Source organism: Balaenoptera musculus, chromosome 10 (genome assembly GCF_009873245.2).
Source record: "Balaenoptera musculus isolate JJ_BM4_2016_0621 chromosome 10, mBalMus1.pri.v3, whole genome shotgun sequence".
NCBI lineage: Eukaryota > Metazoa > Chordata > Mammalia > Artiodactyla > Balaenopteridae > Balaenoptera > Balaenoptera musculus.
The window spans coordinates 57,344,749-57,366,553 of NC_045794.1; the positions used below are offsets into that span (position 1 = coordinate 57,344,749).

Sequence of the window (21,805 nt, forward strand, 5' to 3'; positions counted from 1 at the left end):
GGATGAAAAGAAATACAGTGAGGAAAAGATTGCCTGAGGTCAACCTACAATGGAACACGTTCTTTTCCTCCCTGCCTAGATGTCTTCTGGTGTTACCATCTTGCTCCTTAGTCATTCTCCATATGCATGTGGGGCAGTCTCTGAGTATCCTGGGCCATTTTATTATTATGGATTATTATTATTATTTTTAAAGGAACAAGTGCATCTCTCAGACTCAATGTGTAAATGACCTTCATCACTATCTCACACCATGAAAACAGTACACACAAGCCTAAATGAATCTCTTGTAGCAGGCTCTAAATATGATGAAAGTGTTGGTTTAGCTTTAATAGCAACTGGAATTCTTAATTAGGTGGTATCATCACAATAATTTAGTGATATTTAAGATTAGAAGATTTAAGCAAGACATGGAAGGGCTAAGTAATAAAACAGGATTAATTTATAAGCATTACGGGATTCAAAGTATAACCATCAGGCTGGGGTCCATGAAATATTTTACTCTTAAAAAGGGGTCCTCAGACCAGATGAGGTTGGAGGCTTCTGATATGCACCACTTCTCTTTCTCCATATGTAGACACAGAGGCTTAGAGTGACAAGTGGTCACACAGGAAATTAGGGTCAGAGCCAGGATTAGCACCAACCTCCTTGACATCTGGTCCAGTAATCTCTGGCACCTCTTTCTCCAGTGGGTGCCTGCTTCCCAGTCCCACCAGCCAGTGCTCTGTCCCAATTGCCTGCTACTGACTTCATCTTTTAATTAAAAATGAATACCATGGCAATGAAGGAATGATCCATGAACACACTTCTAAATAAAACACCTGTGGGTGCCCTGCACAGAATCTGAACTCCTATTTGGAAAAAAGAAATCCTATTTTAGTTCAAAATATGCTCAAAAGTATTATTAATAGGAGAATCACAGACTCATGAATCTGCAGTGAGAACTGTAGCATCTATTAATAGAAGTTGCCTGAAAGCCAATAAAAATAATGTCTTGCCAGAGAGTGAGGAATCCACTAAATGGTTCTGTCATTGTTGTTACACTGGAAACATCCATTCAGCATAACACACTCGTCTCTAAACCAGACCATCTGAATTTATTGCTAAAATGCAGACTTGTGATCTGAGTACGAATTGCATGTTTATGTTATGTTGAATAACAATGATCAAGCATTGTAATTTTTCCTTTCTTTTTCTTTCTTTCTTTCTTTTTTTCTTTCTTTCTTTCTCTCTCTCTCTCTCTCTCTCTTTTTTTTTTTTGATAAGGTCTTTGATCCTACTCAGTGCTCAAACTGTTGATTTATCAATCATGGAAGCCGTTTCCAGTATCAAAACCACTTTCTTTTTCTTTGCTGTGAGCCAGGCTCTGGACTTCTTAGCGGAGGCAGATATAAGTGGTGGGGGGTAAACTATAAAAAAGATGCAATGTGCAGCCTTGGATCACTAGTGGGCAGAGGCCATTGCTAAGGAGGGTATGAGAGGATAGGAGAAATTCTATGGAGCTTGGACCCTGCAGAGTACAAAATATTAGCCCTCTGATATACTGGCTCTGTCTTTTGTAGCCCTTATTATGCTCAGCTGGATGCTTCCAATTAGTCCCACCCTTTCCTTTCCCCTTTTTAATGGTCTCCACCCAGGCTCAAATTCCTATGCCATCTCTAGTCTTCTCTTCGCCACCAAACTTCTTGAAAGAACAGCTTATATTTATTATCTTACAGCTTCTTTCCCTGCCTTTTAGATAGTGTCTGAGGAAAGTTTTGTGTGGTCAAATAAATGTGAAAGAGTCCTTCAAGGAAGTGTAATGGATTTCCATGCTGGGGGACACTTCAGATCCTTTAATGCTTTAATACTTTTTGTGAATATCCAAGTGGAGAGGGGTTCTAAGAAATATAGCATATAGCTTTTTCTCAAAATTAATTGAGAAGCTTTTTAATTTTTTTTTTTTTTTTTTTTTTGCCTGAGTACAGGCTAAGAGAGTCTGACACTTAGCGGGTTCTCATAGTGTAATTAATCGTTAAAATGTGCCCCGAGAAACACAGTCTGGAAAAGCCTGTTAAGGAATCCATCTTGCTCCACCCAGGTGCCTGATGCATGTTCAGCAGTAGATGTTTAGTACATGTTTGTTGAATGAATGACCGTATGCATGATTCAGGAGAACTGCTCTGAGCAGAGATCGTGGGTGACTGTTCCACAGGACACAGAATTCACACCCATCTACAAACACCCATCCTAAAACATCCCCCAACAGGGTCGACTGCATGGACTCGACATGCTCAGTCACACCAGCCCCATCTCCCTGTGCTGAGAAGGACCCTGTATTGGCTTCATGCTTTGCTGTTGCCATCTTGAAAGAGTTAATCATTTTTTAAAATGGGGCTCCACATTTTCATTTTGCACTGGGCCCTGCAAGTCAGGTAGCTGGCCTTGCAGCTCTTCTGCCCTCACCCTCCCAATGCCCAGAGCTGTCTATCAGTCTCCTCAATGGCAAGGCCTCTTCTGGAGCCCTCTCTTCAATTCCTCTTCATCAAAACCTCAATTCTGAACATCTTTCCGATGTGCGGAGTTACACACTCTCTAGCTAACATACCCTAGCTGGAAAAGGATAGACCACCCTGTTTAAAGTGTTAATAGCCAGGAAGACATAAGGTATCACTCTCACCTCTCAACTGTAGGTTCAAGAAACTTGAAAAAGGAATGACTCTTTAAACCAAAGATTGGCTCTCTAATAGTAGTCTTTTAAACATTCACTACACACAGATATTTTAGGCGCCCTCCATAGATAGATATTTTGGGATGAGGCAAATTCTCTATGTTCCTCAAATTATATTTTTAAGGCAACTGCTGACAATATCACTTTATCTATTCATGAAACAGCTCTCCTTCATATTAACCATTGTTTTAAAAATTACAGTGTCATTGCATTTTTTTATTGGCAAAGAATGATCAAAGAGCTATGTTTTTGTCTAGCAATTTTGCAATAAACATATTCCAAAAGATTGTTTACTTTTATCAAAAACAGTCATACCTTTTGAGTTAGAAATCAGAAGTCCCAGATGCCAAAGAGGTCTATTTCACCAGTTTTCTTAGCTAGGTGACATTGGGCAAGTTACTTGCTATCTTGAATTCTTTGTTTCCTTATTTTAAAAAAGTGAGGCCAAGGAATATCTCTTTTCTGACTCGTGGGTTCATTTTGGGAGTTAAATGAGGCATGTGCTTTGAAGACCATTAAATAAACCTCTGCTGTCAACAGTGCATTTTGGAATGTTCTGAAGACAAAATTGAAGGCAAGGACTGCCACAGAGACCAGGATTGGGCACAAGGTTTGAAGAACTGATGAAGAACAGTAAGCTGCAAGAGCAGAAGGACAGACATTTGGATTTTCTGAGGCCACTTTTCCCTTTACCCATATGAGTTAAAGCCATGGTCAACAGCAGCAGTCACCTACAAATTGGAATTTTGAAAGTGAAGTATGACAAGAAAAGAATGAAAAAATGAAGCAAGATGCAAGAAGGTTGGGAAGAAGCTGGATGGAGTCAAAGAAAGGAGGGAGTTTTCTGTTTTGCTTTTTGTAATAACTAAGGAAGTGCACAACAGAAGGAAGAGACAAGAAAAAGAAAATCTGTTAATCCTGTGAAGGAAGGAAGGCAAAGGAAAGACTTTTCAAGGAAAGTTTCAAGGAGACGATCTGCTTCATAAACAACAGAAGCAGCGGCTCAGAATTTATGTAGAAGGGATCTTGATGAATAAATCAGTTAGAATGATTTTGAGACACATATTGGCAGTAATTCAGACCCAGGGGGTAGGGAACCCATAGGCTTTAGATCAGCAGAGAAGTTGAATATGTTTTGAAAATCCTATCAGGAGTAAAAAGACAAGCCTTGTGGGAGACCTTGGTGGTGATGGAAGGCCAAGGCTAAAAATTTCTGCCCATTTGCTTTAGGAAGGAAGGAGCCGATAGAGGAGGCATTGTGATATGGTTTAAAAAATGTATTTGTGATTCTCTTCAGAGCTAGAGAACAATTTGGTAGACTTGACAGAATAATGTGACCGGGAAGTGGAAACCAAGGTGGAGGTCAGGCTATAGAAGCAGGTGGGGGAGGAGGGAGATGGGATGGCGAATAGACAAGATCTAAGAGTAACAAGAGCCCAAACAACGAGCAAACCAAGCCCCCCCCCCCACCTTTTTTCAGGGTGTTGTTCCAAATAGGGTCAGAACAGGTGTTGGACATCAACTTGGAGTCCGTTTAGATCTATGCATTTGGCATTCATGGAGCTCTGGCTCTAGCTAATAGGAAAGTGGGTGCACAGACATGAACTGGAGTCCCTGGGGGATTTGTGGGTCCCATGCAGGAGCCTTGTTTACAGAAGCACAAAGCAGAAGAGATCAAGGTCACCGCAGGAGCAACTCCAGACTGACTGGGTACTGCCCCTCACTCTCTGACATAGGTCCCCTCTTCTTGGTGAAGGTAGGTCCCGGAGTCTGAAGGGAAGCAAATGGATCCTGTTCCAGTTGGGGTGGGCAATAGTGGATGGAAGGCAAGGGGGTTTCAGGAAACCAAGACAGCAATTATAAGAGGAGGGGGAGAGAGAATTGAAGCTGATCTTCTTATGCACAAAAAGAAAACATTTTTGGAAGTAGTTACATGAGGGGTATGGAAAGGCAGAAGTGGGGAGGTGGGTAGAGAGAGGGTAAGAAACCTAGACTAAATGTTCTACTCAGTACGCCACAGGTATAATCTCCTCTTAATGTTACTGCAACCCTGTGGGGTATATATTATTAGTTCCAATTTATAGATACATGTTCAGGTTCTTGCTATATTTATTGATAATAACTGTAGCTAACCTTGGTTGCATGCTTATGTGCCAGCCACTTTACAGATTATCTCTTAATCCTTATAACAACATAAGAAGTAGATACTATTATTACTTCCATTTTCCAGATGAGAAAATCAAGGCATGGAGAAGTCTTATAATTTGCCCAAGGTCACACAACCAGGAAGTGGTGGGAGCCAGGATGCAGAGCCGGGCAATAGATTTCCAGAGTCCATAATCTTAATCACCATGGTAAACAGCTTCTAATAAGCCAAAGTTAAGAAAAAAATAGAGGGAAGATACACTGACAAAGACTTAGAAATTACTATTTAAAAGGAAACAAAGAACGATAGGGATGGGGAGGGAAAACCTCATCTGGAAAGGAGATTTGAATGTTTAGTTTTTAGAGACTGGAGAAACTTCATTGATGATTTTAATAATAATGAAGATGATAGTAACAAAGTGAACATTTATTGAAAGGCTTCCTGTGTGCCAGACTCTGTTCTAAGTGCTTTATATATTTTTTCTTGTTGAATTTTCAGAACAATTCTTTTGTCTCTATTGTAATTCTAGGACCTAGTACATAGTAGGGGCTCAATAAATATTTATTGCATGACTTAAAAATGTGACTTTTGTAGTTTTACTTTTAGGAAACTCTAGGTCACAGGGCTAAATTCCAGGAGGCTCAGATCCTGTGACTCTTGTTTTATTACCTCAGAGCATTTATCTCTGTCTGAAATTGTCCTGTTTATTTCTTTGCTGTTTATTATCTCTTCTCTTCTCTCTGTTAGCATCTAAACTCTAGGAGAGCAGAGCCACACTCATCTCGTTTAAGTACGTGCAGCATAAAGAACAATGCCTTGCGTTTAGGAGATGATTCATAAATATTCACTGTACAAATGAAAGAAGAGAAACCATAGCTTAGCTTTCAGAACAACTCTTCATCCACGATAGCACAGTAAACTGCAGAGCAGGGGGGTCCACTGCTCATGTGCCCATACACCATCTTCGTCTCTGTGCCTGTTCTCAATGCGCACCTGTGCACGTTCTCGGTCACTGGGGTTCATTTCCCCAGGCTTAGTTGCGGAGCAAGGAAGAAAAGAAATTTCTTGTTTGTTCTGTTTTCAGTGCATAAACAGAGATCATCACAAAGGTGATCAAACCATCTATACGTAAACATAACTCTTTCAACTCACACCCATTAGGATGGCCACTACGAAAAACAAAACAAAACAAACAGAAGTTGGAACCCCTGTACACTGTTGGTGGGACTGTAAATGGTGCAGCTGCTGTGGAAACCAATATGGTATTCCTTGAAAAGCTTAAAATATTACCATATGGTATGGCCATCTCATTTCTGGGTATATACTCCAAAGAATCTCAAATAGCTATTTGTACATCCATGTGCATAGCAGCATTATTCACAGCAGCCAGAAGGTGGCAGCAACCCAAGTGTCCATTGACACATGAATGGATAAATAAAATATGGTATATACATACAATGGAATATTATTTAGCCTTAAAAAGGAAGGAAATTCTGACACGTGCTACAATATGGATGAATCTTGAAGATATTACGCCAAGTGAAAGAAGCCAGTAACAAACAGACAAATACTGCATGATTCCACTTACATGAGGCACCTAGAGTAGCCAAACTCATAGAGTGAGAAGGTGAATAGTGGTTGACAAGAAATGGGTATTTGTTGTTTAATGGGTACAGAGCTTTTCAAGATGAAAAGAGTTCTGGATTTGGTTGCAGGATGATGTGAATGTACTTAACACTCTGAACTGTACTCTTAAAAACGGTTAAGATGGTAAATTTTGTAATCTGCATTTTGTGCAATTAAAAAAGGAACAGAGAAAAGAAAGATGATTCTTGGTGGTATGACATATGCCTCATTTTTAAGGATCAAGATCCTAAAGTGAATGATTCAGTTAAGTCAAATGAAAATGCAAAGTCCCTGTGAAGGAACAGAGATGTGAGACTAGGAAGGAACAGCTACCACCATAAACAACCTGCATCAAAGACAAGGAAGGGTTAAGCATAAGCTCTTGGCTTTGGACTCCTGAGGGTCAGTGTTGCAAATGACAGTTTCTTTGATAGCTTTTTAATGTAATGTACATTCCTAAGCATTTTACACACATCTCTACAGAGAGTTAGGACTTCAGAGCCTGTGGTGTTGACAAAGTCAGGCTGATCGGATTAGGTTGTGACGATGACACCGCTCTGAAGTGTCTCTCACCCTCTCCCGCCGACACTCACCTGTCCACACGCAGCTGGCAGACGATGCTCAGCGCGTCCACAACTCCTTCTTCTCTCAACTGTCGACAGCCGATGGATGTAGCAATAAAACACCCCGTCCTGCCTATCCCTGCACTGAGAAGAACAGGTAACGCGTTAAAAGGTACAGGAAAAATAGCAAAGGTAAAATATATTCTTTTAAAAAGGTACTTTTAAAATTGGAAACCATTGGGATTAATAATAGTAATTATAGCAGCAACAGCTCTCGTGTACTGAGTGTACAAACCCAGCCCTGTGCTGAGAGCTTAAACGGCAATTCTTCCCTTTAGGTCTAAGCAGTAGGATGGATGGTGTGGAGGGAGGTAGTAGGCGGAGAGAATAGTGAAAAAGGTACTAGTTGTTCTACAAAGAAGAATTAAGGGCTGAAATTAGGTAAGGTATGGGCAGTAGCAAGGAGGGGAAAGACTTCTACACATCATAAATGTGAGTGTGGAGGAGTGGAGCTGAATAGTGAGAAAAGCAAAAAGTCCGAGGTGACTCGCCCGGAGGACTGAAAGAATGGCAGCGTCATCCAGACGAAGGGGGAATGAGGGCTGATTTGAGGGAGAGAGTGGGGACTTTGGTCTTGGATATACTGATGTGGAAGATGCTAGTGAATAACTGAAGATTCAATTCCGTTAAGGAGAGAGGATGTGGCTAGAAGCACATATTTCCAAGTCTTTTTTTTTTTATCAAGGTAACAGTTAAACAGACATACTACCTGTCATGGAAGGTTTACTCATGAATCTCCTTCAGACGGTAAGTCATCAACTTAACAAGCTTTCTCTCTCGCTCTCTCTCTCTCAGCAATTTCAACCACAAATGTAAATTTCTCTCAAATCTACACTTAAATTCCCCAAGTTTCTCCTAAACTCTAGATTGGCATTCCACCTCCTAGCTGGCACTCTTGCTGTTGCTATTTTACACTTGCTGCATTTCAATGTATCTAAATTCAGTGTATCTAAAACAGAATTAATTATCTTTTTCCTCAATGGCATTACCAGGCAGCCAGAAGTTTTCCAGCCTAGAAATCTTGGAGCCGTCTTCAACATCTCCCCCTCTCTCAACTCCCACATCCAATCTGTTACCAATTCTTATATTTTCCACCTCTGCGGAGCTGTTGTGATCCATGCTTTCCTTTCTATAAACTGTGCTCACGTTTCTGAAATCTTACTTTATGATTAGCAATGATCTCATTATGGTTTCCAAGGCTCAAGACTCTTCCTGGGCTAATTCATGATATACACAGCTGCTAGGTTCATCTTTCTAAAACAGGGACCTGATCATATTACTCGCTACTCAAAAACCGTGGATGGCTCCCAATGGTCACAGCACAATGTCTAAGCACCCTTCCATGGCATTCAGGCCCTTACGTAATATGACTGTGACGAACTTTCAAGCTTTTTGCTGTCAACTTTGTACCCTTTGTGTCATTGTTTTCATTTGAATCATTGCAAAAAATTCCTATTTTCTAATTTTTCTTTTTGTGTTAATGGGTATTTCTCCAGTTAGAAATGCCCTCCCTACCACCTTTTAAAACCACAAACATTGGACCTTTTTTCAAGATCCTGTTCAACATTATTCCAACTTTTAGAAGCTTTCTTTAATCCTCATGGTTTGAATGAATAATTCCCCTCTTGGCACTCAAATAGCACTAGTTCTCCTACGTGGCACTTATTTCCTGTTGAATGTGGGTGCAGAGGAATTCAGATGAGGAATGAGTCCCTTTTAGTTGAAGTGTCTATGGAGAGTTTGTCTCAATAAAGAGATAGGACTTGAACTATACCCTGTGAATGGCAGGCATTTTGGTTATCATGAAGGAGAGAGAATGTTCCATGGATGAGAATGGTATAAGGAAAGAATTGCTGCAGAACAGAGTGACAATGAGTAGGCTAGTTTGGCTTAAAGAGAAAGTTACATTAGAGGAACAGTGGGAAATAAGACTGGGAAGGTACAGTGGGGCCTATAAAGGATCTTATATGGAAAGCTAAAAGGTTTGGACATCATCCTCTAAAAGAATGGTACTCTTTTTTCTTACTTTTTTTTTTTTTTTTTTTTTTTTTTTTTAGAATTTGTTGAAAACAATGTGTTTTCACTCCCCAGAAAATTCACCTAACTTAATGTACTCAAATCTGTTCAAGTCATTTCAAGTTCACTGGCCCTCATAGCTAATCCACAGATCCGAGGTTGAGAACTTTTGCTCTAGGGAATGGGAAGCCTTTGAGAAGTGTTGAGCGTAGACTCCATGTGATGAAAGAGGGTTTTAGGCACCTCATCCAAGAGGAGTGCACAGAATAGGCTGTACTAGGGGTGGAGCATGGGGAAGTGGGGTGTGTATGTGCAATTAGCCGACTTCTTCTAAAATACATGGGTGAGGTCATAAGGGCCTGAACTTGGGTGGTTGGGCAGGAAGTGATGATTATGGGAGAAGCTTTGAAGGGAAAGCCAATCTGGTGACTGATTAGATATGGAGGCTGGAGTTGAGAGAAGGGCCAAAGATAACTGTCAACATTTGATGTTGAGTGCCTGGAAAAAAGATGGTCTAATTCTTAGAAATAGCAATCAGAAGGGGAGCTGGTTTTACAGGGGAAATGGTAAGTTCATTTTAGATATCCTGACTGTTTTATGATTTTGGGTGGGGGACACTTCCAGCCCTAAAGTATGGCCAGTTAGGTATTTTTCTTCAGCCCCAAGCTAAGTTTAGGATGAGGCCTAATGTTAGAAACTAGATAATGACACTTCGGATAAATAGACATATAGTAAATTTTACTCTTAATTAAACCACAAAGGTTCAAAAGAAGGCCTAAATTATAATCTAAAATAATATACTTTATTTCTTAACACTATCAAAAACTATCTTACAAGACTTAGGAGGGTCAATAAATTAACACCAATTATTTGGAGAAAGTATGGAGAATAAATGGCTGGTTATGTAAATAACTTTAAAATATATGCTTTAGTTTGGGCACACTAATGGGAAAACAGGAGGAAGAGGTATAAGTTAAAGGAGAAGACCTTTAAGCTAGACGCTAGGGAAGGGAACCACTGCGGACATCTTGTCGCTGTGTCAGCCCAGCCTCCAGTACTGCGTGTTTTGGTAACAGCACTTTGTTTTCCTTTTGGCGAATTACCACTTGCCCACTTCCCATTTCATAAATTTATTTCCATCTGTTTTTCATGAGGTAAGTTTTAGAATAGTTGACTGGTTTTCACCAAATTTGACATAATAATAAATGTTATCAAGATACAATCCTAGTAAAGTCCAGGGGCCATCTTGAAACAACAAAAAGCTGTTGATAATTTAAAAAAACCATATGTCATTCCTAGCATACATGAGACTGATGAGACTAATTGAAACCATCTACGTTTCAAGGTAGAGGACTGAGTGAATAAGTTCTCCTGTTCCCTGAGCTATTAATCAGAAGTGATATTTTCTCCACAGTGTGACTGCTGAAAATATGCTAACGATGTCACTTCATTTCTGTTAAGTATCGTCTCGGTCAAGGCTCAAGTATGAGGAAGTTAACCATTTTCAATACATATTTAATTTATCAGCCAAGTCAGAACCAGGAAGTAAAACCCAACTTCCACCTGCTCTATGACTTTACAAAGGACAGCTGCTTAGGCAGAAAGGACAGCTTATCCCTTACCTGCAGTGGACAACCACAGGCCCTCGGCCCACGGAGGCAAGTCTGTCTTCTTCCACATCCAGCATGAGCTGTAGAAGGGGCTGGGCGCTGGCTGGAGTCTTGTGATCGGGCCATGAGGTGTACCAGTAATGCTTCACGTGTTGCGTGTGACTTCCTTGCTGAAAATAGCAACAGCCACCAGATGCTTCATTGCCCTGTGGAACTCAAAGTCACCCAAACCACAATACTGAATGCCTTCTATCACTCCCATCTTGCTGGCAACTTATTTCTAGGCGGAAAAAAAATCTAGGAGATTTTTGAAGAATACTCTTTCACCCTGAGAAAACTTTACTGTAACTATGCTGATGTCAAAGTTTGACAGTCTTGCTCTGTTAAATGATAAACATGTATTTAGTATATATGTTTAAGATATATTTAATATAGAAAACATACATATGTTAAATATATGTTTGTAATTTGTTAAAATAAACATAATGGATGTTAGATGAAGATATAGCCAAGAAAGAATCGGGATATAGTGCGTTTCCTGCTCTTTGAACATTCCTGAGAGGTTATTATAAACATATTGACCAGTATAAGAATGCTTAATTTTATAGTCAGTCTCTCTAATAATTCTACACTCATCCCAAATTCCAGTTTTTCACAGCAGTGAGGAATCCCTGTAGTAAAGGAGCGACAAGGGGTCACTAGATTAGAAATGCTTTGAGTGAGGGTCCATGCACATCACATCAAAACCCAGTGGGGGGCCTGGTGTGGACAAGGCACTTGAGAACACCGTGTTGAAGAACAGGTCTCAGTAAGTGCCTTCCTATCGTGAATTTCCCATTAAAACCCTCAGCGCGGCTCTGCATCTACCCTCTTCCTCTCTGCGGTGATTCTGTCCCAGTAATGAGGCTCTAGATAGAACTGGAATCTTTGGGATGATTGCTCTCCAGAAGTAAAAACAATACCATGGCAACATTCCTCAGCATCTGCTGCCCCAAATTTAAATAACTTTTCTATGACATAATGTGGTCCGGGAAAGTCCCCATAAATGACTGTGACTCCAGGTTTTGGGAGATCTCATCAACACTTCAGGCTTTTCTTGCCTCCCACAAGTGCAGATTTTCCCTTTCACAGTTTCCAGGCCTTACTTAAATCTGCTTAGACCAAAGGGACATTAAAAAAAGAAATCATGGTACAGTCTCCAGCACAAGCCTTTAGTTAAAGGCATTCAAAAGGTTAAATCAGAGACATCATATTTATGCAAAGTAGAAGACCTTAGCCTCCCACTTAGTCAATTTCCTTAATGGCTGCTTATATTAATTTAATTATTCCACATACTAATAGTAGCTGACCACAAAGAAATCCATAAGGGAGTGATTATAATTTCTCCTTGATCTTGACATTATTTAATTTATTTAAATTGAATCTGCAGTACTTATTAGGATAAATAATTTCAAAGCAGAAATGTAATCCTCCAACATCGTCTACTTTGTAGATAGCTACAGCTCCACAGTTTTACCTTTAAGACAAGGTTTCGAACGGTGTAGTTGTCACATTCATTTACATTGATAACCAGAACCTCGACTTTCCCATATATTCCTCTCTTTTCTGGCCAGTAAAGCACACATTTCTGGAGGAGGGGAAAGAAGAACAAATATTAAAGAAGCAAATATTAATGGTTTTCATTGGCCTTGGAGTATTTTTTATTCAAGCATCTGAAAATTTTCTATTCAGTTAATATAAAAAAATCAAGTATCAATTTTTACAGTTCTGTAAATGAGCTAAAACCACTGAACCATACATTTTATATGGGTAAGCTTTATAGTATGTATAGTGTAGTATAAATTATATCTCAATGCTTTTTAAATAAAATATCAATTTTTACGTATGTCTGCCCAACACTGTTGCTATTAATCCCACACCAAAAAAATAATTAAGGCAAAATTTTCCAAATCCCCATAGAGAAATTAAGGACTAATTAAGAACTGAATTAAGAATTAGGAAACTAAGATCCAAATATTAGAGTTTATCCTGTGATGACTAGGATTAAAATGAATGTTTTCCCACAGTGATTGAGGCAAGTCACATTTCCTGCTTCATCAAACAAAAGTCTCTAATTAGAGTATCTGTAATGTGTTAGGTGCCACAGAATCCAGTTTCCCTGGTACGTAAAGCAGATGTAATGACCATTAATACACCTAAGGTATTATATTTTCTAGGGCCAATGACCCTTTCACCTATGGCATCCACTGAAATAAATGTACAGCAAAATTATTTTTAAAATTTTTATGATGGATCCTCTTTGAAGGGTTTAATAGAAGTAATAATAATTATATGGCGAGCAAGAAAATATAATGTGGTGGTTAAGGTGCAAGCTTTGGAGTCAGAGAGCCTGGGGCCAAATTTTGGTGCTACCATTTATCTGTGAATCCATAAGCAGGATACTCAATCTCTCTGGACTCAGTTTCCTCAAGATTTAATACACGGAAAGCACTTAAGACAAACCCAGGCATACAGTAGGCGTTCAAAACATGATGTTATTATTATTACTATTATTGTTATTTTACAACTGCTCGGTTATGGAATGGGTTTTTGATCTAAAGTGATTAGATCATTACTTAAATATGCATTAGATCATGCATTAAATATTATATTATTTTTATGATATCCAAGCTACATTATTTAAAAAACTACAAAATGAGACTCAAGCATACATATAAGCTCATATTATTTATTATTCTGCCTTTTAAACAACTGCAAAAGAACTATTAATTTCTTACCACATATTTTAACGACTAAGAATGTAAAGTGTGAAAGCTGACATTTTATTTTCAGTGCCCAGGGAAGCAATTTAATTTTAGAAATATTGTTTAAATAGAATTCATGATTTTCTTTCAAGCACACATGCCTATTTATAGAGAAATTCTTTCACTTCTTGCCTTCAGTAGGGACTTTGTAGTCCTCAGGACACTTGTTTCTTTACATCTATGTCAAAGGCATGTGACCACACTTGAAAAAAATTAAGTACTTATAGATTTAAAAGAGTAGCAGCAAAAACATTACAGAATTACAGAACTAAAGGAGAAGACACATAAAGTATCAGAAACACACCTCTGGGGCTCTATCATGCTAAGTACCAAATACTCTATGTGATAGAGCCACAAGGAAGTCACTTCACATAGCGGAATCAGTGTTTTTCATCCACTACAATAAAAACACATTTGCATCCTCTACGTTCTGGTTCTTTTCCAAACAAAGTAAATCATTTTCACCTCTATTTACATGCCACCCCACCCCCAAGACTGTCAAGCAATCAGGCTAAAGGCTTACTCTGGCTAATATAACATTAACATTAAAAAAAGAAACCTTTAGCACAGGGAACTATCAAAATCTTGTAATAACCTGTAACGGAAAAGAATCTAAAAAAGAATTATACATATATATATGTGTGTGTATAACTGAATCACTTTGCTGTACACCTGAAACTAACACAGCATTGTAAATCAACTATATTTTAATAATTTTTTTAAAAAAGCAATCTTTTAAAAATACAGCAATTTCTTTCCCTCCTCATTTACGAGTTGCCAAATGTCTCAAATACCCCCAGTTTGTTAAAGATAATCATACTAACCAATTTGCCTGGTTTCTTTCAATGGAGCATCAATTATTTCGCTGCAAGACCCGAGCTATTTTTTTGTCTTAAAACCCATGCCTCCTGGATGAATCCAAGAAGAGTGGCAAAGGATCTTGAAAAAGGTATTGAACAAAGAAAGAGGCATTCAGTGGCCCAGCAGTCTGGCATACGTGCCCCCATTGTCCAAGATCAGGCCTGAGGAGCAGGGCCTCTCTTTGGGAAGGTGGCTCTTGAAACCGGTAAGAAAAGCTGCGAGGCAGGAGCTCTCAGCCTGCACCCTGACTCTGAACAATACACTCCAGGCTTGTGCACCTACTTGATAAATGGAAGCGCTGCTCGCTTCTCTCCCAAGCTTGCCGGGGCCCTCTTGAATGTTTTTCTTGACTCTTTACCAAAAATGAAATTGGCAGCCGGCTCCCAGTAGACAATGCAATGTGACTTGTTCATTCAAACAACCCTTAATTAGCATCCCATCTCCTTTCTGAGATACAATAGCTTATTTCTACACACCGAATACATTTTTTCCCCCCTTTTAGGAGAACATAGAAAAAGAGACCAGATAAGTGTGGGTGCTTTTGAATATGAAGTGAGGGAGAGCGGCAAACCTAGTTGTTTCTAAGAGCACAAGTTCATGTTCAAATTATTTTTGTGAAGAGCTTTTTAGGGTTTCTTTATTGTGGCGCTAACAATGATATAAAAAAGGAAAATGCAAGGAAGGAAAATGCTCTCTTACAGATAATATTGTGAAACCACACTAATTGTAGGTAATTCGAAATAGCACGCTATCTAGCAGAATGTAACCCCAAATCATCACTATTCTTCTGCTAGATGGGCTGATTCTTTCAGTAAAATTATCTATTAATTCCAAGAATTCATAATTTGGAGGACAAAGAGGTTTCCAGAAGGTCATGTGTCTCCTGTGCAAACAAGTAATTAGTGAACCCTGACTGTAGATTCTGGACATCAACCAATTTTTCATAATCAGTGGTTTACAGCAAAAGTAGAACGCAATGCAAAGCAATGCAAACTGATATTTTTATAATCTTTTTTTTTTCTTTGACCATCCCTCTCACCCCCACCACATTAGGACTATTTGTATGTATAAAGAAGGAACAGGTCTAGCTAGTATTTTAGTCGCCTGAAAAAAAAAAATTATTTTTAAGTTACTTTCTTTTTAAATTCTATGCACTTAAAATCAAAGAGATCTTGCTCTATGAGCTAAAGACTATCATCACATAGAAAGTGGCTCTAAATAAACAAAAAGAAGATACTTAGTTGCATTTGGGTTACATTTGCATATAAGACAGAATGGGTCAGATTGTCTAAAATTATTATGGTTTTAGTTACTCTAATTCTTAGTGTTCCAATTAAATATTAGTAACATAGGTGCAGCAATTTAATATTAAAAGCACCTTCACCAACCTTATATCACTGAATCCCTTCCACGATCATCTGTGTTAGGTAGAGCAGAGAGTAGATATTGTTGTTATTATTATTATTTTTGTCATTTTACAGCTGAGAAAACTGAAGCCCAGGTGTTTTCATAAGGTTCTCTGGGAACATCCTCTTGGGGCTAGGACCCTCTGAGCAAATATCACTTTATACATTCAAGTTTCTGTCTTTGATTTCTGCACTAATAACCAACACTTTTTTCTAGAGCAATAACCAATGCCCTCCCTTCTCTCTATGAAATATGCTGATGCTCGTGGAACACTGAATGCCCTCTGTCCGCCCTCTTACTAAGTCCAGCAAGTCTGTCACTATCTGCTAAGCTGTATGTTCAAGTGGTATTTATATCCGAACCTCTTAATGACAGTTGTACTTGTTATTAGAGCCCAGTAATTTAATGAAACTTTACATAAATCAATGAAACATGAGGGTGGAAAGAAAAAAAGAATTGTTCTATGAAATAATTGCATAAGTTAATTAGGTTTTCGCTGGGGAAAAAAAGTAAATCAGTAAAGAAAACTGCGGTCAAATCAGGTACCGGTGAGACCATTATAAAAGGGCAAAGTGTGGAAATATAGACAGGATTCTGCATTCATATTGCTTTAACAATTTTTCTATGGTCTCTCATATTTCAAAGAAACTGAAATGGGACATTTCAATGACGTATAAAGGGCATGATTTACACAAACTATATGACTGAGAGCCAATATTAAAAATAAAAAAAGACAGTCCCATAATAAAATAATGAACAAATTTGAATATGGACAAATGTACCTGTTTTAAGACAAAGTAAAACATTAGAGTTTTTTTGTGTGTTTGAGTCTCCACTCTGATTTTTTTTTTTTTTTGGATTAACTGTGTCAAATAAGAAGGCTTCTAACTATAGTTAGAAGTAAAGCAGGCTACAGCAATTGAATAGAACCTAGCAGATTAAAAATTAAGGTGCCAAGTTATAGTTGGAATGTAAGCATGTTTGAAAGGACAGGTGAGTAATTTTTCTTAGGGGCTGTCAGCCTCTGAATTTCTGGCCACTCTTAATTGCTTGGGTAGCATAACTGTCAAGCCCCTGGTCTTTGAGGAAATGAGCTTAGGCTGCTGGGCATTGCTGGGCAGTGCTAGGTCAGGCTGCTTCTCTAGATACCAAATATCTAATTCTGGTCCTCCAGGACAGCTGAATACCAGTCAGTGGGTCTCCACTGTCTTCCAAATTACCCTCCCTGACCTTGTTTGTACAGACACTCTGATTATGGGACTTTGCTCGTTTATTTTCATTCTTGGTACAAAATGTGAATCCTCTTGTCCACTCCACACTTCACAGACTGACCTCTAACTTGAGCGTGACTCCCCCAACACAGTTCCAATCCACACTTCCAAATTGTCCACTACTTTGTTTTTTATGTTTGTTTGTTTTGCTTATTTTTGGCCATGTCGGGTCTTAGTTGCGGCATGCTGGATCTCCGTTGAGCTACGCATGATCTTTCGCTGCGACGCATGGACACTTCCTTGGGGTGCGCGAGCTTCTCTCTAGTTGTGGCCTGCAAGCTCAGTAGTTTTCTCTTCTTTAGTTGTAGCATGCGGGTTCCAGAGCGCGTGGGCTCTGTAGTTTGTGGCACGCGGGCTCTAGTTGAGGCGTGCAAGCTCAGTAGTTGTGGCTCGTGAGCTTAGTTGCCCTGCAGCATGTGAGATCTTAGTTCCCTGACCAGGGATCAAACCCACGTCCCCTGCATTGTAAGGAGGATTCTTTACCCCTGGACCACCAGGGAGGTCCCCTTGTCCACTACTCTGAATGAGCAGATTTGACACTTTTTTTTTTCTTTATACCAAGTCAAAATGCCTTGTTCATCTCCTCTTTCCTTCCTAGAGAGAACGGTTAGAGATTTTAATCTGGACTGTAAGCAATCCCGCACACTTTTCTCTGGTCACAATCACTGCTTGGACTGGAACTTTCTCCCTTCCCACCCTAAGTAGGGAGAAGACTTGAGGAGGGCGTATATAGTGGTGAGAAGGAGGAGGAGGAGTTGGGAGTCAGGTTGCTAGCCGTTTGGCCTTGGGCAGGTTGCTTCACTTCCCTGTGCCTCAGTGTCCTCTTTTAGTGGGATTTACAGATATGTTTATTGTAAAGATTGCTTTCTAAGCATATTGTTAGTGCTCAATAAATATTAGTTATTTGGAAGATCACACAGCCCAGTTTCTAGACTTTCTATGTATATTTGATGAACTTTCTAGATTATCTAACTTAAACTCTAATTTTTAAGCTAATTTTAAATAGTTGAGAAGATGTATTTTCATTTCATTCATTTAGAATATAACATAGCATAATTAACATTTAATTATGAGTGTTTTATCAGAAAAATTTATTTTCTCTTCAAATGTACAGCTTAAAAAGGTCTATTTTTAAGTATGTTACTTATATATTGAATAGCCAATCATTCCCAACTGAATACCCATCAGATTTTATAATGAAACTTAAGGTCAACATGGGATATAATTAATACTTATATTGCAAAAAAAAAAACCCAACCTTTTTTGGATTTATTTAATTAAGTAAAGATATCTATAGTAGCTGTGACTTGACTTAATGAAGTCATTGCTTATCTTCTTTTGTATTCATAAAATTCTTATAGGCTGCCATTTATAAATTTTAAAATGACCTACTGATCTCATTGCAAACTGTCTTCCATCTCTCTTACTCTACCATATGTTTGTTTTCTCCACCCCCCATAGCACCTAACACTTTGTACCTGTATACAATATTTTAAAATTTTGTTTCTTGTTTATTGTGTCTCCCCTTTTAGATTGTAACTCCATGAAAGGAGGGATCTTTGTCTGTTTTGTCAATAAAGATATAATCCAAGTGCCTACACTGGTGCTTGACGGTTGATAGTTGATAAATATCTGTCAAATGAATGAATGAATGTGCACAAATACAGCATTGGATGTTTTATAAAGAGGAATGTACTGAATGTCTTCAAGGTTAGCTGGAGAATTCCAGATGCTAAAGGTGATGGTACAGTTAGATATGTTTCTGGAAAACACATTGGGAATATGTTTTTTCAAAAGTCCACATCATGTAGCCAGGTCATGTCACACCTAAAAATATACATTAATTAAATAATCAAAGATGTGGATAAAAAGATTGGAAATGACTTAAATATCTCTTAATAAGGAAATGATTACATACGTTTTAGCATCCACACAATGAAATTCTAGCAGTCATTTAAAATCATGTTTTTGATGAGTTACTAATGACATGGAGAACACTCATAATATAATGTTAAAAGCAGAATATACTATGAATACAGAACCCTCTTTTATTCTCTATATTTGTCAGCAAAATTTAACATTCCAGCCCTATCTCCCTTCACTCCCTACTATGCCCAGACAACATCAAACGGCTCAACTCACGCATGCTATGCGGTGTCTTGTCTGCCTCTGTGTGCTGTTGCTTTGCCTGGTTTACGTTCCCTTGTGCACTTACTTACTCTGCAGCCCCTACTGAAAAACTGTAAGGCCCCATATGAGCTGTATGGACAAAGAAATGTGATTAAGATAAATCCTCTCCATAATTTTACCAGAGAGAGAAAGGAAGGGAATGAAAACAGAGAATACTTAAAATATGATTTATTTATTTCACTTTCTGAGGTCAAACTGCTTGCAAAGTGTGAATAGGTCAATGGGCAAAATGGGGTTTGTAAGTATTTAAGTCACATAGCTGAACTCAGATGAAAGATGTAAATATTAAGAAAGAATACGGCTGTGTTAAACACTTGAGAGAAGTATTTTGTTAGGCCAAATCACCAAGTAATTCCCTCACTTCCTGAAAGATAAATTCAGTGTCTTACTGCTCCCTGAAGCCAACAGTGGGTCCCTTGTCTTCCAATGTCTTGTAAACTTATTTGGCCCATTTATTATGTTGGGGCAGTGATTAAGTACATGAGCTTTGGAATCAAATAAACCTGGACTAAAATTTGGACTCTATCACTCACTTACTTTGAGGCTGTAGGCAAATGGTTTAAGCTCTGAGCCTCAAGTTTCTCATCCATAATATAGGGATAGTAAATCGTGCTTTGTAGAGTTAGAGTGAAAATGCACAGAATTAATTATGAACTGTGCTTACTACGTATATTTAATAAATGGTAGTCGGTAGAAAATATCTTCCACAGTATGTATACTATGACCAACATTCATACTACTTCTCTTCTTTCCTAGGAGAAAGTCTGAGCTAGTCTGAGGACTTTGGAAATATGCAAATGCTTCTTGTCTTGCTTAGATTGATCTAACTCCAGTTTTGCAGGTTTTGGCCACTGTGTCTTCTCTAGACAAGCAATCGTTCACCTTAAAAGTTTGAACACTGTGTTTCCAATGTTTTATTTCTTTCAAAAGGAATTCCCATCTTGAGATTTATCTAAATGAAGAAATCAAATTCACCAGCAATAAAAATCTCTTCTCCTTTCTTGCCATAGAAGATAACTGATTCTTCAGCTCTATTTTAAAATTTTTTGTTTATTCTCATTTTATAAAGTAACTATGAGAATATTGGGATTATTGAATAAGAACTGGCAATTATTCACTTATTCCTTTATTTATGTATTAGAAAATAGAAAGGTTCATGAAAATATAAAGCCTGGGAATTTCTAAAGATAACTCCACCTTCACATATTTTTGGAGGAAATGATTTTTGTCTGTTCCAAACAATGACGCTTAACACAATTGAAAGTTGGCACATTTTTGGTAAACAGCATCTTCCTGGCAGTGTGAAGTCTACTGACTATTTCTTTTGAGCCAGACTTCTCAGTATCATTTTGATCTGTAAAACATCAAAGTTTCCTCCATAGTATTGTACTTACATCTTTAGAGAATCTGGACGGAAAGGAATTTTTATTTTAATTTAATGAGTAATCAACAATAACAGAAGTCAAAATCTTTATTGCAATATTTGGAATTATGACTGGCCACAGGAAAGTACATGTAGCAAATTACACATAGAAAACATGTAACAAAATCTATTTACTTTGATATTTCCAGAAGATATATCCCAGACATTTAAAAAGGCAAGAGGCTAAAAATGGTAAGAAAAAATAATACCTCTTCAATTTCTGAATTATGCAGCCAAAGAGAAAAATAAAAACCTCAATCACCCTTTATGTGGCCATTATTTTTTAAAAATTCTGGCTTTTCAACAGATCTACTTGCTGCCCTATGGAGAACGTGAATTCTGAGAATGGTACCAACAGGTTAACTCCAACTATGATGCACTTGAAAAAGAAAGAACAAGGTGGGCTCTATTCCTTTGCACATTCAGAATGGAGATGTCTGAGCACCATCAGAAATCAACTCAGTGTCACTTTGAAACACATATTTATCTCATATAGCAGTTCTTTTAGAATCACAACTTTGGTCTTGGGAACAGAAGGGAAGAATATAACTGTCTGTTGGGGCTTTGGCATATTTGCCAAGTGTTCATACTATCTTTGTTGGACTTCTTTAAAATATGTCACATCCTACTCAACTTCTAGGGAATTCTTTCTCACTAACCATCAGTCTTGGCTTCTTCTGTCCTGATGAAACCCTGATTCAAGAACAAGTTAAAGCACTATTGGTGTATTTCTGACTTTTTGTCTAAGGAAACAAATGTATCACAAAAGTTGAGGATTGAAATGCTCAAGACACCAAAATTATAATTTATCTTACGCAGTTACTACAACCTATTCGCTAATCCTTGTGAGATATTGTTTCACATATGCTTTGCCATGTATCAATCCTTAATAAATATGTAACAAGAAAGTAATGTTTTCTGTGGAAAATATAACTTGTTTCAAAACTTTTACATGCTTATATTTATGTAATTGCATACATCACAGTGCTTTTTCTATGTTGATTTTATTTTTAATAGAAGAAATAGAATTAATAAGGGTATGAATGTGCTTTGAGAAAACACATCGTGACAATCTATTCAGAAAATTGTAATTCAAACCAAAGTGGGCAGGAGTAGTACAG

The 21,805-nt window shown here is 38.1% G+C and overlaps 1 protein-coding gene across 1 annotated transcript in view; it reads right to left on the reverse strand.

Moving 5' to 3' along the window:
- The window catches only part of PTPRR (protein tyrosine phosphatase receptor type R), a 380,848-nt gene that overhangs the window by 8,479 nt on the left and 350,564 nt on the right, over positions 1-21,805 (reverse strand). Inside the window, exons 20-22 of the mRNA XM_036867331.1 lie at positions 12,245-12,355; positions 10,741-10,898; positions 7,073-7,186 (exon numbers count right to left, since the gene is read on the reverse strand). Of these exons, the coding sequence (XP_036723226.1) occupies positions 7,073-7,186; positions 10,741-10,898; positions 12,245-12,355 (383 nt within the window). The remainder of the gene's footprint in view (positions 1-7,072; positions 7,187-10,740; positions 10,899-12,244; positions 12,356-21,805) is intronic.